Below are 22,141 nucleotides of genomic sequence, written 5' to 3'. Positions count from 1 at the left end.
TTTTTATGTAAGATACTTGTACTTAAAAACTGTCAAGGTCGCCATAATTAAAATGGAGGTCTCAAGTCCAGTACACCTGGTACAAAACAAAACTTACTTAATGACAACTTCTAAAAAATTCTAGGCTATAGATCTCGACGAGATGATTCGAAAAATAAAGCGTGTTACTTATTCCGGGGCAAAATTTTTGAAATATTCGGTTTGATAGCCAAATTTAACAAAAAAAATCAAAAAATTGCCAAATTTTCATATGGGTGATTGTGAAAAAATTGTAGAAATTTTCGAAGAAATAAAACTGAAGATAACTTGTGGAGGTCGAAATATACAAACAAATTTTATTAAGCAGTTTTCGAAAATGCCGGAAAAAGGAAAAATTTCATTGAAAAATTCAACTTTTTAAAAAGTTGCCTAAAAATTCACAAATAATTCTAGGATATATCTCGACGAGCTGATTCGAAAAATATAGTGTGTTTAGTGTTCTGGAGCAAAATTTTCCATATGTTCGGTTTGGTATTCAAATTTAAAAAAAAAATCGTAAAAATTGACATTTCGTTTGGCGAAACTAGAAAAATTGTAAAAATTTGCGAAGAAACAAAGTCTTGTGCAGCAATTTACAAAAAAATCGCTTTACGTAATTTTCGAAGGTATTCGGAAAAACGTCAAAAATTTCATTTAATTTTTCACACCGAATGGAAATTTTGAAAAAGTTGACTAAGAATTTGCAAAAAATTCTGGGATATGAAACTCGACGGGATGATTCGTGAAATAAACATGAAAATGATCCTGGAGCAAGATTTTCGAAATATGATAATAATCATATGTCATTTGGCGATTTTGGAAAAATGATAGCAGTTTGCAAAGAAACGAAGCCAAAAACAACTTCTGGAGGTTGAAATGAACTCAAAGAATTTCTAGGATTAATTTTCGAAGGTGGTCGAAACGAGGTACAAAATGTCAAAACGAGGGAGTATTGGAAATTTGAAGTTTTGGAAAAACTACCTAAAAATTTACACAAAAAAATTGTAACACATATTTCGACGAGATGAAAATTTTCAAAAAAAAATCTCTAGATCATTTTCGAAGGTGTGCGAAACAACGTCAAATATTTCATAAGAGAAATTTAGGAAAAGTTGTTTAAAAATTTACAGAAAATTCTGGGCTATACAACCGGACGAGATGATTCAAAAATAAAGTGTTAATTATTTCGGGGTAAAATTTTCAAAATATTCGGTTTGATAGTCAATTTTTTTTAAATTCAAAAATTTTCCATTGCGTAAAAATTTACAAAAAATTCTTATACAGGTTTGGAAGAGCTCATTCTAAAAATATAATGTGTTCATTGCACTGGAACAAGATTTTAAAAATGTCCGATTTGATAATTAAAAAAAAAAAAAACTGAAAATTTCCATATTTCAGTTGGCGATTTTGAAAAAAATGGTGAAAATATGCGAATAAATAAAGTCGTAAAGAACTGATGGAGGTCGAAAATCGGAATTTACAAAAAAAATTTCTTTAAGTACTTTTCAAAAGTATTCGAAAAATCGTCAAAAATTTCATTTCATTTTTCACACTGAAAAATCGAGAGTTTGGAAAAGTTGTCTAAAAATTTACAAAATATTCTAGGATGTATATCTCGATGAGATGATCGGAAAAATAAAGCGTGTTAATTATTCCGGAGCAAAATTTTTTAAATATTGGGTTTTTAAAAAATTCAAAAAATTGCCATATTTTCATATGGGCGATTGTGAAAAGAATTTAGGAATTTTCGAATAAACAAAATTGAAAATAAGTTGCGAAGGTTGAAATATACAAACAAAAAAATGTTCTTAGGCAATTTTTGAAAATGTTGAGAAAAGTCAAAAATTTCATTGAAAAATTGAACTTTTAAAAAGTTGCCTAAAAAACTACAAACAATCCTGGGATATAGCTCTCGAGGAGCTGATTCGACAAGTATAGTGTGTTTACGGAGCAAAATTTTCAAAATATCGGTTTGATTATCAAATTTTTTAAAAACTCAAAAAATTTCCATATTTCATACAGGCGATTCTAGAGCAATTGTAGGAATTTTCCAAGAAATGAAATCGAAAATAACTTGTGAGGATGAAATGCACAAAAAAAATCTCTTTACATAGTTTTCGAAAAAGCTCGAAAAAAGTGAAAAATTTCATAAGAGGATTTTGAAAAAGTTGACTGAGAATCCACAAAAACTTCTGGGATATAAATCTTAACCACCTGATTAGAAAAATATAGTGCGTTTATTGTTCCGGTACAATATTTTCGAAATTTCCGTTTTGATGGTAAAATTTTTTTAAAATCCTAAAAAATTACAAATTTCTTTTGGCGATTATAGAAAAATAGTAAAAACTTGCGAAAAAACAAAGCCGAAAAGAACTTGTCGATGTCGGAACTCGCAATTTATAAAAAAAAGTCTTTGGGTGATTTTCAAAAATATTCGAGAAAACGTCAAAAATTTCGTTTCGTTTTTAACATTGAAAAATCGAGTTTGGAAAAGTTGTTTAAAAATTTATAAAAATTAATTATGGGATATAGATGTCAATGAGATGATTCGAAAAATAAAGCGTGTTAATGATTCCGGAGCAAGAGCAAGTACATATTCGGTTTGATTATCAAATTTTTAAAAACTCAAAAAATTGACATTTCAAGCGGGTGATTCTGGAGAAATGGTAGGAATTTTCGAAGAAATGAAATCGAAAATAACTTGTGAGGACAAAATACAACAAATTTCTTTACATAATATTCGAAAATGCTAAAAAAAGTAAAAAATTTCATAAGGGAATATTAAAAAACTTAACTTTTGGAACAGTTGGCCAAGAATCCAAAACAAATTTTGGCATATAGATCTCGCGATCTGATTTGAGAAACATGGTGTGTTTATGGTCCCGGAACAAGAATTTCGAAATGTCCGGTTTGATAGTGAAATTTTTAAAAAATCCTAAAAATTGACCAATTTCATTTCGTGATTCTGGAAAATTGGTAAAAATTTGCGAAAAAACGAAGCCAAAAAGAACTTGTGGAGGTTGAAATCTACAAAAAAGAAAACAAATTTCGAAGGTCCTTGGAAAAAGTAAAAAATTTCATAAACGAGTAGTATTGAAAATTTCAACTTTTGGAAAAGTTGCCTAAAAATGATATATAGGTATCTCGACGAGATGATTTGAAAAATAGAGTGCAATTATGATCCCAGAGCAAGATTTTCGAAATGTTCAGTTGATGCCTACATTTAAAAAAAAAATCTAAAAGTTACTATATTCTATTTGGTGATTCTGGAAAAATAATAAGAATTTGTGAAGAAATAAAGCCAAAAAGAACTTGTGGAGGTTGGTCACAACTCGAAATTTACAAAAAAAATCTTTTTCGGTATATAATTTTCCAAGATATTCCAAAAAACGTCAAAAATTTCATAAAGGAAATTTTGGAAAAGTTGCCTAAAAATTTACAAAAGTTATGGGCTATAAAGCGTGTTAAAATACCCGGTTTGATGGTCAATTTTTTTAACGATACAACACGATTTTTTTAGTTAATTTTCGAAAATGCGTTGAAAAAGTTAAAAATTTTATATTGAAAAACTGAACTTTCGAAAAAATTCCATAAAAATAGTTGGATGCAGATCTCGACGAGCTGATTCCAAAAATATAGTGTGTTTATTGTACAAGAACAAGATTTTCGAAATGTCCGATTTGAGTCTCATTTTTTAAAAATCCTAAAAATTACCATTTTTCACTTGGCGATTCTGGAAAAATTGAGAATATGCGAAGAAACTAAACCGAAAAAAACTTAAGGAGGTTGAAACCCAAAATTTACAAAAACATTTCTTTAGGTAATTTTCGAAAGTATTCCAAAAATCGTCAAAAATTTCATTTCATTTGTCACATTGAAAAATTGAGTTTGGAAAATTTGCCTAAAAACTTACAGAAAATTCTGGGCTATAGATCTCAATGAGATGATTCGAAAAATAGACCGTGTTAACGATCCCGGAGCAAAATTTGCTAAAAATTCGGCTTGATTATCCAATTTTTTTAAAAATTCAAAAAATTGTCATATTTCATATGAAGAAAATAAAATCGATAATAACTTGTGGAGTATTCATAATAATCTCTTTATATAATTTTCAAAAATGTGGAAAAAAGTCAAAAATTTCATAAGCGGATATTGAAAAACTGAAATTTTGGACAAATTTACTAGGAATCTACAAAAAATTCTAGGATATAGATCTCGATAAACTAATTCGAAAAACATAGTGTGTTTATTTTTCCGGAGCAAGATAAAAGATTTTAGAAATAATGGGTTTGATAGTCAAATTTTTAAGAAATGCTAAAAATTAACATACTTAATTTGGCAATTTTCGAATAGTCGGTTTGATAGCAATTTTGTTTAAATCCAAAAAAGTGTCATATCTGAAAATTTCGCATTTCATTCTCGGAAAACCGTAAAAATTGCGAAAAACAAAGCCGTGGATATCGAAATTTACAAAAAAATTTCTTCAGACATTTTTAGAAAGTGCTCAAAAAAACGTCAAAAATCTCCGAAGTGAGTAAAAAACATTGAAAAATCGAGCTTTTGGGAAGGTCACTTAAAAATTTACAAGAAATTCTTGGATATAGATCTTGACTAGATGATTCGAAAAATACAGCGTGTTGATCCCGGGTCAAATTTTTTCAAGATTCAAAAAATGGTCTTATTTCTTTAGGCAATTATGGAAAAATGGCAGGAATTCTCAAAGAAACGAAATCGAAAATGACTTCTGGACTTCGAAATCTACAAAAAAATCTCTTTAGTTAATTTTCGAAAATGCTAGAAAAAAGAAAAAAATTCATAAAAGGAGAATATTGAAACCGTTGGAAAAGTTGCCTAAAAATCAACAAAAACATATGGGATATAGAACTTGACGAGATATATAGCCTGCTTATGACCCGGAGCGAGATTTTCGAAATATATAATAACATAATTTTTTAAACCCTAAAAATTGTTATATTGACGAATGACAAAAAATGATAGGAATTTGCCAAGAAACAAAACCAAAAATCATTTGTGAAGATTGAAATCGACAAAAAAATTTCTATAGGTAACTTCCACAATTGCTCGAAAAGAAGTCAAAAATTGCAAAATGAGGGAGTATGAAAAATTGATCTTTTGGAAATATTGCCCAAAAATCCACAAAAAATAATTATGTTCTTCTTATTAAGTACTAGCCCCGCCCACCCGCCCTCTATTTTCTTGGAAGATATGTTATTTGCCAAAATCATTCTTATCCTAGTACTTCTTATTCTAACGACTAATTTTATTTCTGTTCAGTATAAGATCATTCACTTCATTCAGATCGGATAAAATCAGTCGCTGAAAAGGAGATAAGGTGGGTGGGCGGGGCTAATAATGTTCTTCTGTCAAGGGATTCTATTTTTTTCAAAAACAAAGCATCGAAGGGTCCCTAGGGGTTTTTTAAATTGTTTTCGAATCAAATAAACATCAAGGACCTTCAGGACGCTGTCCAATTATAAAAAATTGCAGGAATTTCACGATTTTTTTTTTATTTTTTCAATGTTGAATTATTTGAGGAGTTGACCAAAATTCCACAAGAAAATCTGGGACATAGACCTCGACAAGCAGTTTCAAAAAATATATCGTGTTTGCCATCCAGGATCAAAATTTTCGAAATCTTCGGTTTGATGGTCAATTTTTTTAAAATCCAAAAAATTGCCATATTTAATATTGGAAAATTTCGTATTTCATTCTAGAAAAACTGTCGAAATTTGCGAAAAACAAAGCCGAAAACAACTCATGGATATCAAAATTTACAAAGAAATCTCTTCAGGTATTTTTCGAAAGTGTTCCAAAAAACGTCAAAATTTCATAGAAAAAACGAATTTGTGAAAAGTTGGTAGGAATTTCGCAAGAAACGAAGCCGAAAATAACTTCTCGAGGTCGAAATCTACAATTCTATACGAAATTTTCGAAGGTGTTCGAAAAAGTTTAAAAATTTCAAAATGAGAAAGTATTGAAATTTTGAATTATTGGAGAACTCGCCCAAAAATCCGCAAGAAAATCTGGGACATAGATCTCGGCAAGTTGATTCAAAAAATATATTGTGTTTATCACGATTTTCGAAATATTCGGTTTGATGGTAATTTTGTTTAAATCCAAAAAATTGTCATATTTAATATCGGAAAATTTCGTATTTCATAATAGAAATACCGTCGAAATTTGCGAAAAACAAAGCTGAAAACAACTCGTGGATGTCGAAAGTTACAACAAATCTCTTCAGGTATTTTTCGAAAGTGTTCCAAATATCGCCAAAAATATAGGAATGAGGAACATAGAAAAACCTGTTTTTTGGAAAAGTTACCTAAAAATTTATAAAAACGGCTGGAAATTTGCCAAGAAACAAAGCCAAAAACGACTTGTGGTTGTCGAAATCTACAAAAAAATCATAGGTAATTTTCGAAGGTGCTCGAAAAAAGGTCAAAAATTTCAAAATAGGGGACTCCTGAAAAATTGAACTTTTGGAGAAGTTGCCCATAAATACACAAGAAAATCTGTGATATAAATCTTGACGAGATGATTAAAAATATATATAGTGTTTATGATCCCGGATTAAGATTTGCGAAAACTTTGGTGTGATGGTCATTTTTTTTAAATCCAAAAAATTGCCATATTTAATATTGGAAAATTTCGAATTTCATTCTGGAAAAACCGTAGAAAATTGCGAAAAAGAAAGCAGAAAACAACTCGTGGATGTCGAAAGTTACAAAAAAATCTCTTCATGTATTTTTCGAAAGTGTTCCAAAAAACGTCAAAAAATTCATAAGGGATGAGCAACATAGAAAAAACGGGTTTGTGGAAAGTTGCCTAAAAATTAAAAAAAAGTCAAAAATTTCAAAAAAGGGGAATCTTGAAAATTGAATTGATTCAAATAATATATAGTGTTTATTATTAGAATCGGATTAAGATTTGCGAAATCTTCGGTTTGACGATTTTTTTTAATCCAAAAAATTGCCAAAATTCCAAAATTGCTGAAAATTTACTAAAAAACAAAGCCGAAAACAACTTGTGGTTGTTGAAATCTCTAAAAAAAAACATTTGGGTAATTTTCAAGGGTGCTCAGAAAAAAGTCAAAAATTTTAAAATATCGAGTACTGAAAAATTGAACCTTTGGAGAAGGAAAATCTGGGATATAGATCTCGACGAGCTGATTCAAAATCGTGTTTATAATTCGGGATCCAGATTTTCGAAACGTTCGGTTTGATGGTCAAATTTTTTAAAATCCAAAAAAATTCCAGACTTCATATTGGAAAATTGTACATTTCATTCTCGAAAAATGATGAAAATTTGGAAGAAACAAAGCTGAAAACAAAATGTTGATCTGGAAGTTTACAAAAAACCTCTTCCGGTAATTTTCGAAAGTGTCAAAATTTCCTAAGGAACCTTGAAAAATCAAGTTTTTGGAAAAGTTGCCCAAAAATTTACAAAACTGCTCGACGACATAATTCGAAAAAAAAAGACGTGTGAATGATCGTGGAGCAAGATTTTAGAAATATTCGATTTGATGTTCAAAGTTCGAAAAAACGCAAAAATTGTTATATTTCATTTCGACGATTCTAAAAAATGGCACGAATTTTCGAGGGAATTAAGTCGAATAACTTTTGGATGTTGAAATTCACAAACAACTTCATTAAGCAATTTTTAAAAGTGCTCAAATGAAAGTAAAAAATTTGATCATTTCATACTGAAAATTGTACTTTTGTCAAAATTGTCTAAAAAGTCATTGAAAATTCTGTGATACATTCAAATTTTTAAAATATCTCAAAAACAAAAACAAATTTCGAAAATTTTTAGACCTTCTTTAATCACCATAAAGGCCATGTTTAACGGCAAGTTTTGTAGTAATAAGAATAAAGTTTCTAATTTGTTCTGTTAATAAATATTGCAACGTATTCTAAGTTTTAATTTTTTTGTTAATGTTTTCTTGGAATCTCAGATAGAAAAATAATAACACATTATACTTCTGGAAAGTAGCCAATTTGATTTTCAAAACTTTCCCCGTGTCACAAACAAGCCAAAAAATACAGTTGAACCTAAATTGTGTTACCACAGTAATAAAAAATAATAATAGTTATAATAACACTGACTCATTGCTAATTACAGTGTGACTTTTCCAAGCATATTATTACTGTGCAGATTTCTCCGTTTTGTTTTAATTCTTTTAATAGTCGTCCAATTTGAACCCATCCACCCCCACTCACCTATTTGCGGCGGCAGCCCCGCCACATTCGAGTAGGCGATCCCTTGTGGAATCACCGTCAGCCCCACCGTCAACCCCGCCACAAAATCCGCCACCGCAGCACTGCCATTGTACTTCGGCAACCAAGTCACAATAGGAACTCTTTTAAACAACAACTTCCTCGTGCAGCCCCTCCGAGCCCTGTCCTTGATCCACTGCCCGAACCCCCTGGTCACGCTCGCGCTGAACCGCCTCTGCGTGTACTTCTCCTGGGGCAGGTCCAAAATGGTGTTCATCCCCTTTTTCGCGTGCTCGTGGTTGCTCCTGGTCGAGCCGTCCTCGTCCGTCTCCACGTTTTCGCCCACCATGTATGACGTCAGCGTGATCTGGCTACCGGTGGTCGAAACGCTGTCGTTGTTCATTTTGTATTTGGTCATGGTGTTATGTCACGAAGGTCGGGTTATTGGGGCATGTTTACGTGGGTTTCTGCTGCTGGTTCGGCATCGTCCTGCGAGGGTCTGGAACGAAGAAAGAGTAGAGAGTGAGGTGGGTTGTGAAAGAGGTGTTATGCGAGTGCTGGGGGGTAAAAATATCACGGTCAGTGTTAAGTGGCGTTGTGTAAGAGGAGCTGATGCAATACGTGAAAGATGCAAGGGTGGGGTACTACTCAAGGGGTACTTTTGGCGAGGATGGGTCATGGTTTTGGGGTTAATTGAATCGTGCTGGTCTAAATTTTGGGGACGGACGGTTCCAGAATCTAGGTGATGTAACAAATTGGTAGTGGGTTGTGTAATTTGGTTGGATAAGTTCTGGGTTTTCCCAAACGGGTTCAATTTCCAAAACGATTTGGGTTTGAAGAACGACAGTTGGTTCGGGAAAAATTGACTTCAAGGCAACTGATGACATGTTTGGGGTTTGAAGCACGTTTTTACTAGTTTTGTTGACATGATAGACAAAGTGGACACTTTTGTGTTTATTGTGGAACCATTTGGGGGTCACTTTTTACCATATGGTTTCGGTATTTTACAGTTGGGTCTTGAATAGAAATGGGTCTGCCACGGTGGTTTTGGGTTACGTAATACCCAGCATGCATTTTTTTTCTCTTATTCATCAACTAACACAGCGGTATTTCGGGTGAAGGCTTCGTGATTGAATCGTACAATACCGGCTCTGTCTAGTTAATTGTATTTCGAAGAACAGAGTGAAGAGTTTTTTCCTAGTGGAGACTGGAGAAGCGAGACATTGAAGAATGCGGCCATCTATAAGTTAGCGTTTTTAATGCGGATGTGTCCACCAAAACAGTTTGTTGTGTTTATAACTTTTTCTACCATAGAGTAATATTATATGTATTGGCAAAATTTCTTGGAATTTTTTAATAGATGACAGTAATCAGAAAGGTCAACTACATGACTTAACACCATTTATATAATGGAGAATAGAAATGGCTCAATGTGTGAACCCTGAGGCACCTCCACAAGTCATTTATTAGTACTGTTTGAATTCTTTCAGTTACAATTGAAATTTCGGAATGCAGTTTTCACCACTATTTTCAGCATGGTGATTTAGTGATTTGAGGATTTGGTGATTTGAGAAAAGCTACTCAGCCCCGCCCACCTCTGACTCTCTCTCCATTCCTCTGACTTATTTTATTTATTGTAAAATTGGAATTGGATTCTATTTTGACAAGCCAAAATAAGAAGTAGATTTACAATCTTTGGATTTGAAGAGAATAATTAACGGTATTACGAGTAATCACAATACAATGAAGAATGGGAGGGGCTATTGGTATTGTCTGCTTATAAAAGACTGTAAAAAAAGTTAACCTTAGCCCCGCCCACCTACCCGTTCTTTTTTCTTCTGAAATAAGAAATGCATTTTTTGTATCAAATAGTATAGGGTTGTCACTTTACAAAAGAACATATAATTAACTCCGCCCATTTTATCTGAATGAAAGGTGGGCGGGGCTAATACCTGCTAAGATACGACTGATTTTGGCAAATAACATCTTCAAAAAAAATAGAGGGCGGGTGGGCGGGGCTATCACTTGCCAAAACAAAACTGAACAATATTTGAAGTAGTCACTGGAATGAATTTTTTGAAAATTTTTAGACGATTTTTTCAAAAATGGGATTTTTCACTATATACATTTCTTCGATAACTGCAACCGTTTTTCCAGAATCGCCCATTCAAATATCGCGATTTTTGAAAATTTGAAAAAAATTAGAATTTTACAATAAGCTGAAAACAGTAGTGAAAATCGCATTTCGAAATTTTCAGAAATAATTGCGATAATGAATTTTAAAAATACGTGATGAAAAATTTCACAAACGCTTTAAAAAGGATCATGCTAGTAAACTGTGTTTAAAAAAACTGCTAATGTGTTATCAAGAGTGACTTGTGGACAATTTATATTTAAAATTTCATGGCAATAACTCTGTTAATAACGAAGATATTACAAGTGAAAAAGGTAAGGATTCGCCTTAATGAAGACAAGGTTTTTAAAGTAATTTGGAAGAATATTAGGGACCGCTTGTCTTTTGTTTTTGAAGTAGTTTGAAAGAATCACAAAGTCCCGTGATCTGTGACGTCTTGTGTTTGATATTATTTGAAAGAATCTCGGAGAAATTTTTGTGTATTGTTTTTGAAGCAATTTGAAAGAATCTCGGGGACCCATTGTATCTGTTTTTGAAGTAGTTTTAAAGAATTTCGGCATCCCTCGTTTTGTTTTTGAAGTAATCTGAAAGCATCTCGGAGACCGCTTCTGTTTTGCTTTTGAATTTTGGAGACCACTTGTATTTTGTTTTTGAAGCAGTTTGAAAGAATCTCGGGGATCCATTGTGTCTATTTTTGAAGTACTTTCAAAGAATTTCAGGATCCTTTGTTTTGTTTTTGAAGTGATTTAAAAGAATTCCGGAGACTGTGTCTGTTTTGCTTTTGAATCTTGGGGACCACTTGTAATTTGTTTTTGAAATAGTTTGAAAGCATCTCTGGAACCCCTGTGGGTCTTGTTTTTGAAGTGGTTGAAGAGAATCTTAGGGAACTCTTGTGTTTTATTTTTGAAGTAGTTTGAAAGAATCTTGAATACCCATTATGACTCTCTTTTTTGAAGTAATTTGAAAGAATCTTTGAACCCTTTTTGTTTTGAAAGAATCTCGAGGACTGAAAGGATGTTGAGGACCCCCAGTGGATCTTGTTTTTGAAGTAATTTTAAAGAATCTCGGGAACCTCTTTTGTTTTGTTTTTGAATTGGTGCGAAAGAATCTTAGGGATCTCTTGTGCCTAGTTTTTGAAGTAATTAGAAAGAATCACGGGGTCTGCTTGTATTTTGTTTTTGAAGTAGTTTTGAAAGAATCTCTGGGACCCCCTGCAGGTCTTGATTTTGAAGAAGCTTAAACCAATCTCGGGTACCTTTTGTGTGTTGTTTTTGAAGTAGTTTGAAAGCATCTCGGGAACCCCCTGTGGGTCTTGCTTTAGAAGTGGTTTAAAAGAATCTTAGGGAACTCTTGTGTTTTATTTTTGAAGTAGTTTGAAAGAATCTTGAATAGCCCCTGTGAGTCTAGTTTTTGAAGTAATTTGAAAGAATCTTTGAACCCTTTTTGTTTTGAAAGAATCTCGAGGACTGAAAGGATGTTGAGGACCCCCAGTGGATCTTGTTTTTGAAGTAATTTGAAATTATCTCGGGAACCCCTTGTGTTTTGTTTTTAAATTGGTGCGAAAGGTGTTTTTGAAAAAGTTTCAAAGAATCTCGGGTATTTCTGTGTATTGTTTTTGAAGCAATTTGCAACAATTTCGAGGACTCTTTGTATTTTGTTTTTGAAGTAGATTGATATAATGTTGAAAATCACTGTAGGTTTTGTTTTTGAAGTAATTAGAAAGAATCTCGGGGACTATTTGTATTTTGTTTTTGAACTAGTTTGAAAGGATGTTGAGGACCCCCAGTGGATATTGATTTTGAAGTAATTTGAAGGAATCTCGGGAACCTCTTTTGTTTTGTTTTTGAACTACTGCGAAAGATCTTGGGGATTTCTAGTGCCTGGTTTTTGAAGTAATTTGAAAGAATCTTTTGTATTTGAAGAAGTTTAAAAGAATCTCGGATATATTTGTGTGTATTGTTTTTGTAGCAATTTGAAAGAATCTTCAAGACTCTTTGTATCTTGTTTTTGAAGTAGTTTGAAAGCATCTCGGGGACCCTCTGAGTGTCTTGTTTTTGAAGTAGTTTAAAAGAATCTTGAGGTCCTCTTGTGTTTTGTTTTTGAAGTAGTTTCAAAGAATTTCGAAAACCTCCTGTGGGGTCTTGATTTTTAAGTAATTTGAAAGAATCTTTGCACCATTTTTGTTTTGTATTTGAAGAAGTTTAAAAGAATCTCTTCTATATTTCTGTGTATTGTAAGCAATTCGAAAGAATCTTCAGAACTTCTTGTATTTTGTTTTTGAAGTAGTTTGAAAGAATGTTGAGGATTATATGCGAGTCTTGTTTTTGAAGTAATTTGAAATAATCTAGGGAACCTCTTGTGTTTTGTTTTTGAATTACTGCGAATGATCTTGGGGATTTCTAGTGCCTGGTTTTTGAAGTAATTTGAAAGAATCTCGGGAACTACTTATGTTTTTTCTTTTGAACTAGTAAGAATGAATCTTGGGGAACTCTTGCGCCTGGTTTTTGAAGTAATTTGAAAGAATTTTTGAACCGTTTTTGTTTTGTATTTGAAGAAGTTTAAAAGAATCTCGGATATATTTGTGTGTATTGTTTTTGTAGCAATTTGAAAGAATCTTCAAGACTCTTTGTATCTTGTTTTTGAAGTAGTTTGAAGCATCTCGGGGACCCCCTGATTGTCTTGTTTTTGAAGTAGTTTAAAAGAATCTTGAGGAACTCTTGTGTTTTGTTTTTGAAGTAGTTTCAAAGAATTTCGAAAACCCCCTCTGGGGTCTTGATTTTTAAGTAATTTGAAAGAATATTTGCACCATTTTTGTTTTGTATTTGAAGAAGTTTAAAAGAATCTCGGGTATATTTCTGTGCATTATTTTTGAAGCAATTCGAAAGAATCTTCAAAACTTCTTGTATTTTGTTTTTGAAGTAATTTGAAATAATCTAGGGAACCTCTTGTGTTTTGTTTTTGAACTACTGCGAAAGATCTTGGGGATTTCTAGTGCCTGGTTTTTGAAGTAATTTGAAAGAATCTCGGGAACTACTTATGTTTTGTTCTTGAACTAGTAAGAATGAATCTTGAGGAACTCTTGCGCCTGGTTTTTGAAGTAATTTGAAAGAATCTTTGAACCAGTTTTGTTTTGTATTTGAAGAAGTTTAAAAGAATCTCGGATATATTTGTGTGTATTGTTTTTGTAGCAATTTGAAAGAATCTTCAAGACTCTTTGTATCTTGTTTTTGAAGTAGTTTGAAAGCATCTCGGGGACCCCCTGTATGTCTTGTTTTTGAAGTAGTTTAAAAGAATCTTGAGGACCTCTTGTGTTTTGTTTTTGAAGTAGTTTCAAAGAATTTCGAAAACCCCCTGTGGGGTCTTGATTTTTAAGTAATTTGAAAGAATCTTTGCACCATTTTTGTTTTGTATTTGAAGAAGTTTAAAAGAATATCGGGTATATTTCTGTGTATTATTTTTGAAGCAATTGGAAAGAATCTTCAGAACTTCTTGTATTTTGTTTTTGAAGTAGTTTGAAAGAATGTTGAGGATCACCTGTGAGCCTTGTTTTTGAAGTAATTTGAAATAATCTAGGGAACCTCTTGTGTTTTGTTTTTGAATTACTGCGAAAGATCTTGGGGATTTCTAGTGCCTGGTTTTTGAAGTAATTTGAAAGAATCTCGGGAACTACTTATGTTTTGTTCTTGAACTAGTAAGAATGAATCTTGAGGTACTCTTGCGCCTGGTTTTTGAAGTAATTTGAAAGAATCTTTGAACCATTTTTGTTTTGTAGTTGAAGAAGTTTAAAAGAATCTCGGATATATTTGTGTGTATTGTTTTTGTAGCAATTTGAAAGAATCTTCAAGACTCTTTGTATCTTGTTTTTGAAGTAGTTTAAAAGCATCTCGGGGACCCCCCGAGTGTCTTGTTTTTGAAGTAGTTTAAAAGAATCTTGAGGACCTCTTGTGTTTTGTTTTTGAAGTAATTTCAAAGAATTTCGAAAACACCCTGTGGGGTCTTGATTTTTAAGTAATTTGAAAGAGTCTTTGCACCATTTTTGTTTTATTTGGAGAAGTTTAAAAGAATCTCGGGTATATTTCTGTGTATTATTTTTGAAGCAATTCGAAAGAATCTTCAAAATTTCTTGTATTTTGTTTTTGAAGTAGTTTGAAAGAATGTTGAGGATCACCGGCGAGTCTTGTTTTTGAAATAATTTGAAATAATCTAGAGAACCTCTTGTGTTTTGTTTTTGAATTACTGCGAAAGATCTTGGGGATTTCTAGTGCCTGGTTTTTGAAGTAATTTGAAAGAATCTCGGGAACTACTTATGTTTTGTTCTTGAACTAGTAAGAATGAATCTTGGGGAACTCTTGCGCCTGGTTTTTGAAGTAATTTGAAAGAATCTTTGAACCATTTTTGTTTTGTATTGGAAGAAGTTTAAAATAATTTCCGGTATATTTCTATGTATTGTTTTTGTAGCAATTTGAAAGAATCTTCAGGATTCTTTGTATCTTGTTTTTGAAGTAGTTTGAAAGCATCTCGGGGACCCCCTGAGTGTCTTGTTTTTGAAGTAGTTTAAAAGAATCTTGAGGACCTCTTGTGTTTTGTTTTTGAAGTAGTTTCAAAGAATTTCGAAAACCCCCTGTGGGGTCTTGATTTTTAAGTAATTTGAAAGAATCTTTGCACTATTTTTGTTTTGTATTTGAAGAAGTTTAAAAGAATCTCGGGTATATTTCTGTGTATTATTTTTGAAGCAATTCGAAAGAATCTTCAAAACTTCTTGTAATTTGTTTTTGAAGTAGTTTGAAACAATGTTGAGGATCACCTGCGAGTCTTGTTTTTGAAGTAATTTGAAATAATCTAGGGAACCTCTTGTGTTTTGTTTTTGAATTACTGCCAAAGATCTTGGGGATTTCTAGTGCCTGGTTTTTGAAGTAATTTGAAAGAATCTCGGGAACTCCTTATGTTTTGTTCTTGAACTAGTGGGAAAGAATCTTGGGATCTCTTGCGCCTGGTTTTTAAAGTAATTTGAAAGAATCTTCAGAACTCTTTGTATTTTGTTTTTGAAGTAGTTTGAAACAATGTTGAGGATCACCTGCGAGTCTTGTTTTTGAAGTAATTTGAAATAATCTATTGAACCTCTTGTGTTTTTTTTTGAACTACTGCGAAAGATCTTGGGGATTTCTGGTGTCTGGTTTTTGAAGTAATTTGAAAGAATCTCGGGAACTCCTTATATTTTGTTCTTGAACTAGTGAGAAAGAATCTTGGGGATCTCTTGCGCCTGGTTTTTGAAGTAATTTTTAAGAATCTTGGAACCATTTTTGTTTTGTATTTAAAGAAGTTTAAAAGAATCTCGGATATATTTCTGTGTATTGTTTTTCAAGCAATTTGAAAGAATCTTCAGGACTCTTGGTATTTTGTTTTTGAAGTAGTTTGAAATAATGTTAAGGGTCACCTGCGAGTATTGTTTTTGAAGTAATTTGAAAGAATCTCGGGAACTCTTTATGTTTTGTTCTTGAACTAGTGAGAAAGAATCTTGGGATCTCTTGCGCCTGGTTTTTGAAGTAATTTGAAAGAATCTTCAGAACTCTTTGTATTTTGTTTTTGAAGTAGTTTGAAACAATGTTGAGGATCACCTGCGAGTCTTGTTTTTGAAGTAATTTGAAATAATCTATTGAACATCTTGTGTTTTTTTTTGAACTACTGCGAAAGATCTTGGGGATCTCTTGCGCCTGGTTTTTGAAGCAATTTGAAACAATCTTCAGGACTCTTTGTATTTTGTTTTTGAAGTAGTTTGAAACAATGTTGATGATCACCTGCAAGTCTTGTTTTTGAAGTAATTTGAAACAATCTAGGAAATCTCTTGTGTTTTGTTTTTGAACTACTGCGAAAGATCTTGGGAATTTCTGGTGCCTAGTTTTTGAAGTAATTTGAAAGAATCTTTGAACTATTTTTGTTTTGTATTTGAAGAAGTTTAAAATAATCTCTTTGTATTTTGTTTTTTTGAAGTAGTTTGCAAGAATGTTGAGGACCCAGTTTGGGTCTTGTTTTTGAAGTAATTTGAAAAAATCGAGGGAACCCTTTGTGTTTTGTTTTTGAACTCCTGCGAAAGAATCTTGGGTTCCTCTCGTATCTGGTTTTGGAAGTAATTTGAAAAAGTCTCTAGAACTTTTTGTGTTTTGTTTTAGAAGCAGCTTGAAAGAATCTCGGGAACCCCCTGTGGGTCTTGTTTTTGAAGTAATTTGAAAGAATTTCTGAACCCTTTATGCTTTGTTTTTGAAGAAGTTTAAAATAATCTCGGGGATCCTTTGTGTTTTGTTTTTGAAATAGTTTGAAAGAATTTCGGTAACCCCTGTGGATCTTATTTTTGAAGTAATTTGAAATAATCTCTGGACCCTTTGTGTTTTGTTGTTGAAGAAGCTTAAAATAATCTCGAGGACCCTTTGTGTTTTGTGTTTGAAGTAGTTTGGAGCAGTCTCGGGAAACCCTTTGTTTTGTTTTTGAAGAAATTTGAAAACACTCGCGGACCCCTTGTGTCTGGTTTTTGAAGTAGTTTGAAAGAATCTCGGGGATCCTTTTTCTTGGTTTTGAGGTAATTTGAAAAATCTCGGGAACCTCTTGTGTTCTATTTATGAAGAAGTTTGAAAAAATCTTGAGGACGTCTTGTGTTTGGTTTTTGAAGTAGTTTGAAGGAATCTTGGAGACCTTCTGTATTTCCCTGTCATTTTAAAGCCCGACCTAGCCTAATCTGACCTGGCCTGACTTGACCTGACTTAACTTAACCTGACCTGAGCTGACCTAACCTGACCTGACCTACACTAAGGTGCAATGCAGAGATAATTTTATTTTTAAAGTGCCATTCGATTATCTTTTGCCGTTTAGTAAAAAAAAATAATTTTTAGAATCAAAGCAAAGTTAGATTCTCAAACTCTTTATGGAGTGCCACGAAAGAAAAAATACCGAAAAACCTGTATTAGTATAGATTTCACTCTTTCTTCATTGTAATTCTTTAAGTCGGTGTTATTTGAAAAATGAAAACAACTACATTTTTTGACTTTGTTTACCGCTTAAAAAAATTACATAAATGTTAGGAAAGAAGCAACTATAAAAAGATGATATAAAAATTTTATTGTTGTTTCTGTTTTCTCAGTAAACAACACAATGCATTTGTTTATTATTTGTGTAAGTGTCGTTTTCATTGATTCATTGATTTATAGCTTATAAAAATAACCTCATAAAAATCAATAAACACTGAAATTGACGTGATGCTTGGGTCACGTTTGACTTTACGGAAATAGCGTCAACTTCTTGAAGTAGATTGGAGGGTATTTTTAAGCATCTTAAACACCTCGGGAAAGTCTTCAAGTTGACGATTCCCCTCTGCTCCCCAGTTTCTCACGAAATATGATTCATAGTTCATAAATGACAATAAAAACATCGTCACAAAAATCCAGAAGTCATCATTATTGTGTAACGGTTGCTGACGTCCGACCAAAAATACACCCATGTATTATTTCCGAGATAATTACACCTACATCATCGGAATCAAACAATGCTCAGATTAATACTTTATGATTCCAACGTTCAGGTGCACTGAGTTTAGCGCTCTTTTGTTATCGAAACTGGAAAGTTTCAAGAAATGACGCTTAAACAAAATTTGTCAAAAAAAGCAAAACCTAAGAGTGCACTTTCTTCGCATAAAGGTCACTCTTCTAATTAAGCCAACTTCTAACTTACGAAAGGTTTCTTCTTTCCTCGCAGCCATTAAATCGCCTAATTGGGAGTCGTCGATCAGTGAAAGCGCACTTTTCCAACACCCGTAATTAATTCCCGGTACGCCAAGCTCGAAAACAATAATTTCTCGACCTTGTCACCGCACTTATCGTTTCAAAGGCATTCTTCAAACGCCTGCGACGTGGGAACGCGAACTCCCTTCGAAAACCGCAAATGCAACTGACGCCGAAATTCTTCCACTATCGCGCCGATTACAATATTTATGAGCAAATCGGCAACAATTAACGGAATGACATCGATGGGGACCTTCACCGGTAGCAGAACGTGACAATTCCTCGTCCAAAAGCAAAGCCCAAAGCATCAGAAGCAAAATGCAGCCAGAAACCTTGCTAGACTACAGAATGCGGCAAACCTGACCGGAAAAAAGCGATAGAACCTAGACCCACTTACAAAAATAAAATCCTGCTTCCGACATCTCAATATTTTCTGCTAAATGTAGCGATTTATTTTAGGTGGGATCTGGTGGATTTTCTTCGCGGTGCTGGGGCCAGTCGAAAGTTTGCCGCACTGAAGAAATGACTTATGCGACGCGGGGAAAAAATGCACTGCACTTATTAATTTACTTTCACTCGGAGCAGATATTTGCAACGTTGGTATTTTAAACGGTTTTGAAATGGTTTTTCTTACGGTGTTGTGTTGCAAGGGTTGGGTTACGTTACGTTTTAGTCTGATAATCAGGGGCGGCGAAGAAGGGATCAAGCGATCGAGTGAGAAAAATTGCGGGTTTTGTTGGTGCGACGTGGTACGGTGTGGATTATAATTATTGTGGGTTTTTTAGTTACTGGTAGCACCGGTGCGGAATTGTTTATGTGAAAAAACATGAACAAAAAATAAATCACTTAATTATATGGCAACAAATTGGCGTTGCAGATACATTGTCGATTTAAAATGGAGTGTTGTATTGTAAATTAGAGTGCAGTTTTAAAATCCATTGTTGTTTTTTTTTTAAGCAAATTCGTTGTTGTAAACGAATAGTAGTAAACTATTGTAATAATAAATGACATAATTATCTTTTTATTGTACTGCAGTACACACTCATTACAATCAAAAAACGTAGTGTTCTGAGTCATGCGATAATTTTTATGTAAAACTGAAGTTTTATGTGTTCCAGGTTGTTAAGACAGATATTTGTGAAAAGAATTTATTGTCATTTATATTTCCTTTTAATTTAACACATATTTTGATTTTTTTATATTTTTCAATTTTACAGTCTACTTGAATTTGTTTCATAATTTTTCGGTTTTCGTTTATGTATCCATTCTCTCTTTCCAATACTTTGATTTTGACAGCATTTTATATCAGACTATTGTTTCACTGTTTATTTACAAAACTCTACTTTAAGGTTTTAAAATTTTTGTGTCTCTGTATTATGTTTATTTTAGTCTGATTATATACAAAATTATTTCATATACCATTTTCTCGCACTGACTTTGTCACTACCTTTAAGTAAATTTTAATCTAGTTTCATTCTTGTCCTAATATTTTTGTTTCGGTTTTTAATATATCTAATGTTTTTCCCCCGTTTTATAATTTTCTATTATACGTTATTTTTGTTATTATTATTTCTTATGTTTATTTTCTTTATCTCTTTTAGGTCATTTGTTATTTATAAGTAAAATTTTGTTTCACTTTGTAGATATCATATCCCATAATCGAGAAAAAAGTCGTCTAGCAAGCTTTGAAATTTAGTGTTAAAAAAGTTATGTTGGCAACATCTCGTCCCTTGTTGAGGTTAATCAGTTTGACATTTACGTGAAATAATTATTATCTAAGTGTCAAATAACAGTAGTGCCAACATCATTATTTAAAAAATAAATTTCCTGACTTAATATATAAGTTTTTAGATCGTATGGTATTTTCATGTTTTTTTTCCTTAATGGATTTATTGTTTTTTCAAGATTTTATAACCTTTTTCCGTTTATTATTTTTATTATTTGTCGGAAATTTGATTCGGTTGTATGTTATTGTTATTATTATTTTCTATTTTATTTTAATTTTTTTGTCTTTGTAATGGTGGTTGCCTGGGTTTTTAACAAGTTTATTCACTACCAGTTGATCTTTATTTGTAAGTATACTTTTAATTCACTTTGTAGACGAAAATACCCTATGATCGAGAAAAAAGTCGTCTAGAAAGCTTTGAATTTTAATGCGAAAAAAGTTATGTTGGCAACACCTCGTCCCTTGTTGGCGTTAATCAATTTGGCATTTACGTGAAATAATTATTATCTAAGTGTCAAATAACTGTAGTGCCAACATCATTATATAAAAAATAAATTTCCTGACGTATTATATAATTTTTTTTGATCGTATGGTTTTTCATATCTTTTTCTTTAATGGAATTGTTGTTGTTTTTTCAGCATTTTATAACCTTTTTCCGTTTATTATTTTTATTATTTGTCGGAAATTTGATTCTGTTATATGTTATTGTTATTATTATTCTTTATTTTATTTTGATTTTGTTTGTCTCCATAATGATGGTTGCCTGAGTTTTTATTTCGTTGCTTTGGTCACTACCAGTTAATCTTTATTTTTAAGTATAATTTTGGTTCACTTTGCCACCGATATGCCCTATGATCGAGAAAAAAATCATCCAGAAAACTTTGAAATTTGATGTTAAAGCAATTATTTTAGTAACACCGACACCTTTTTTCTTGGTGTCAATCCGTTTGACGTTTATGACGTGAAATAATTAATATCTAAGTGTCAAATAACTGTAATGCCAACATAATTATTTTAAAAATAATTTTCCTGACTTATTATATAAAATTTTCTATCGTGTGGTATTTTTTCATATTTTTTTCTTAATGGATTTATTGTTTTTTCGGCATTTTGTAACCTTCTTCCGTTTAGTATTTTTATTATTTGTCGGAAATTTGATTCTGTTGTATGTTATTGTTATTATTATTTTCTATTTTATTTTAATTTTTTGTCTTTATACTGGTGGTTGCCTGGGTTTTTAAGTCGTTTATTCACTATCAGTAAATCTTTATTTGTAAATATACTTTTAATTCACTTGTAGACGAAAATACCCTATGATCGAGAAAAAAGTCGCCTAGAAAGCTTTGAATTTTAATGCTAAAAAAGTTATGTTGGCAACACCTCGTCCCTTGTTGGCGTTAATCAGTTTGACATTTACGTGAAATAATTATTCTCTAAGTGTCAAACAACTGTAGTGCCAACATCATTATTTAAAAAATAAATTTCCTGACGTATTATATTAATTTTTTTGATCGTATGGTTTTTCATATCTTTTTTCTTTAATGGAATTGTTGTTTTTTCAGCATTTTATAACCTTTTCCCGTTTATTATTTTTATTATTTGTCGGAAATTTGATTCTGTTATATGTTATTGTTATTATTTTTCTTTGTTTTATTTTTATTTTGTTTGTCTCCATAATGATGCTTGCCTGAGTTTTTATTTCGTTGCTTTGTTCACTACCAGTTAATCTTTGTTTTTAAGTATAATTTTGGTTCACTTTGCCACCGATATGCCCTATGATCGAAAAAAAAATCATCCAGAAAACTTTGAAATTTGAAGTTAAAGCAATTATGTTGGTAACACCGACACCTTTTCTGTTGGTGTCAATCAGTTTGACGTTTATGACGTGAAATAATTACTATCTAAGTGTCAAATAACTGTAATGCCAACATAATTATTTTAAAAATAAATTTCCTGACTTATTATATAAGATTTTGTATCGTATGGTATTTTTTCATGTTTTTTTCCTTAATGGATTTATTGTTTTTTCGGCATTTTGTAACTTTCTTCCGTTTATTATTTTTATTATTTGTCGGAAATTTGATTCTGTTGTATGTTATTGTTATTATTATTTTCTATTTTATTTTAATTTTTTGTCTTTATACTGGTGGTTGCCTGGGTTTTTAAGTCGTTTATTCACTATCAGTTAATCTTTATTTGTAAGTATACTTTTAATTCACTTTGTAGACGAAAATACCCTATGATCGAGAAAAAACTCGTC

General features: G+C 32.0%; 1 protein-coding gene across 2 annotated transcripts in view; it reads right to left on the bottom strand.

The window, feature by feature from the left end:
- The window catches only part of LOC135132793 (sodium-independent sulfate anion transporter-like), a 55,993-nt gene that overhangs the window by 18,439 nt on the left and 15,413 nt on the right, over nucleotides 1-22,141 (bottom strand). Inside the window, exons 1-2 of one of the 2 annotated variants that reach the window (XM_064060992.1) lie at nucleotides 18,106-18,260; nucleotides 8,259-8,754 (exon numbers count right to left, since the gene is read on the bottom strand). In XM_064060992.1, the coding sequence (XP_063917062.1) occupies nucleotides 8,259-8,673 (415 nt within the window). In that variant the 5' untranslated portion in view covers nucleotides 8,674-8,754; nucleotides 18,106-18,260. Of the gene's footprint in view, nucleotides 1-8,258; nucleotides 8,755-18,105; nucleotides 18,261-22,141 lie in introns of those variants that run through there. The other variant, XM_064060991.1, reaches the window with a different exon arrangement.

The sequence above is a fragment of the Zophobas morio genome, unplaced genomic scaffold (genome assembly GCF_036711695.1).
Source record: "Zophobas morio isolate AGI-343-1 ecotype UQ-CSIRO unplaced genomic scaffold, CSIRO_AGI_Zmor_V1 ptg000021l, whole genome shotgun sequence".
NCBI classification, from domain to species: Eukaryota; Metazoa; Arthropoda; class Insecta; order Coleoptera; family Tenebrionidae; genus Zophobas; species Zophobas morio.
Note: the sequence above shows the minus strand (reverse complement) of the source record. Positions and strands in the feature narration are given on the sequence as shown.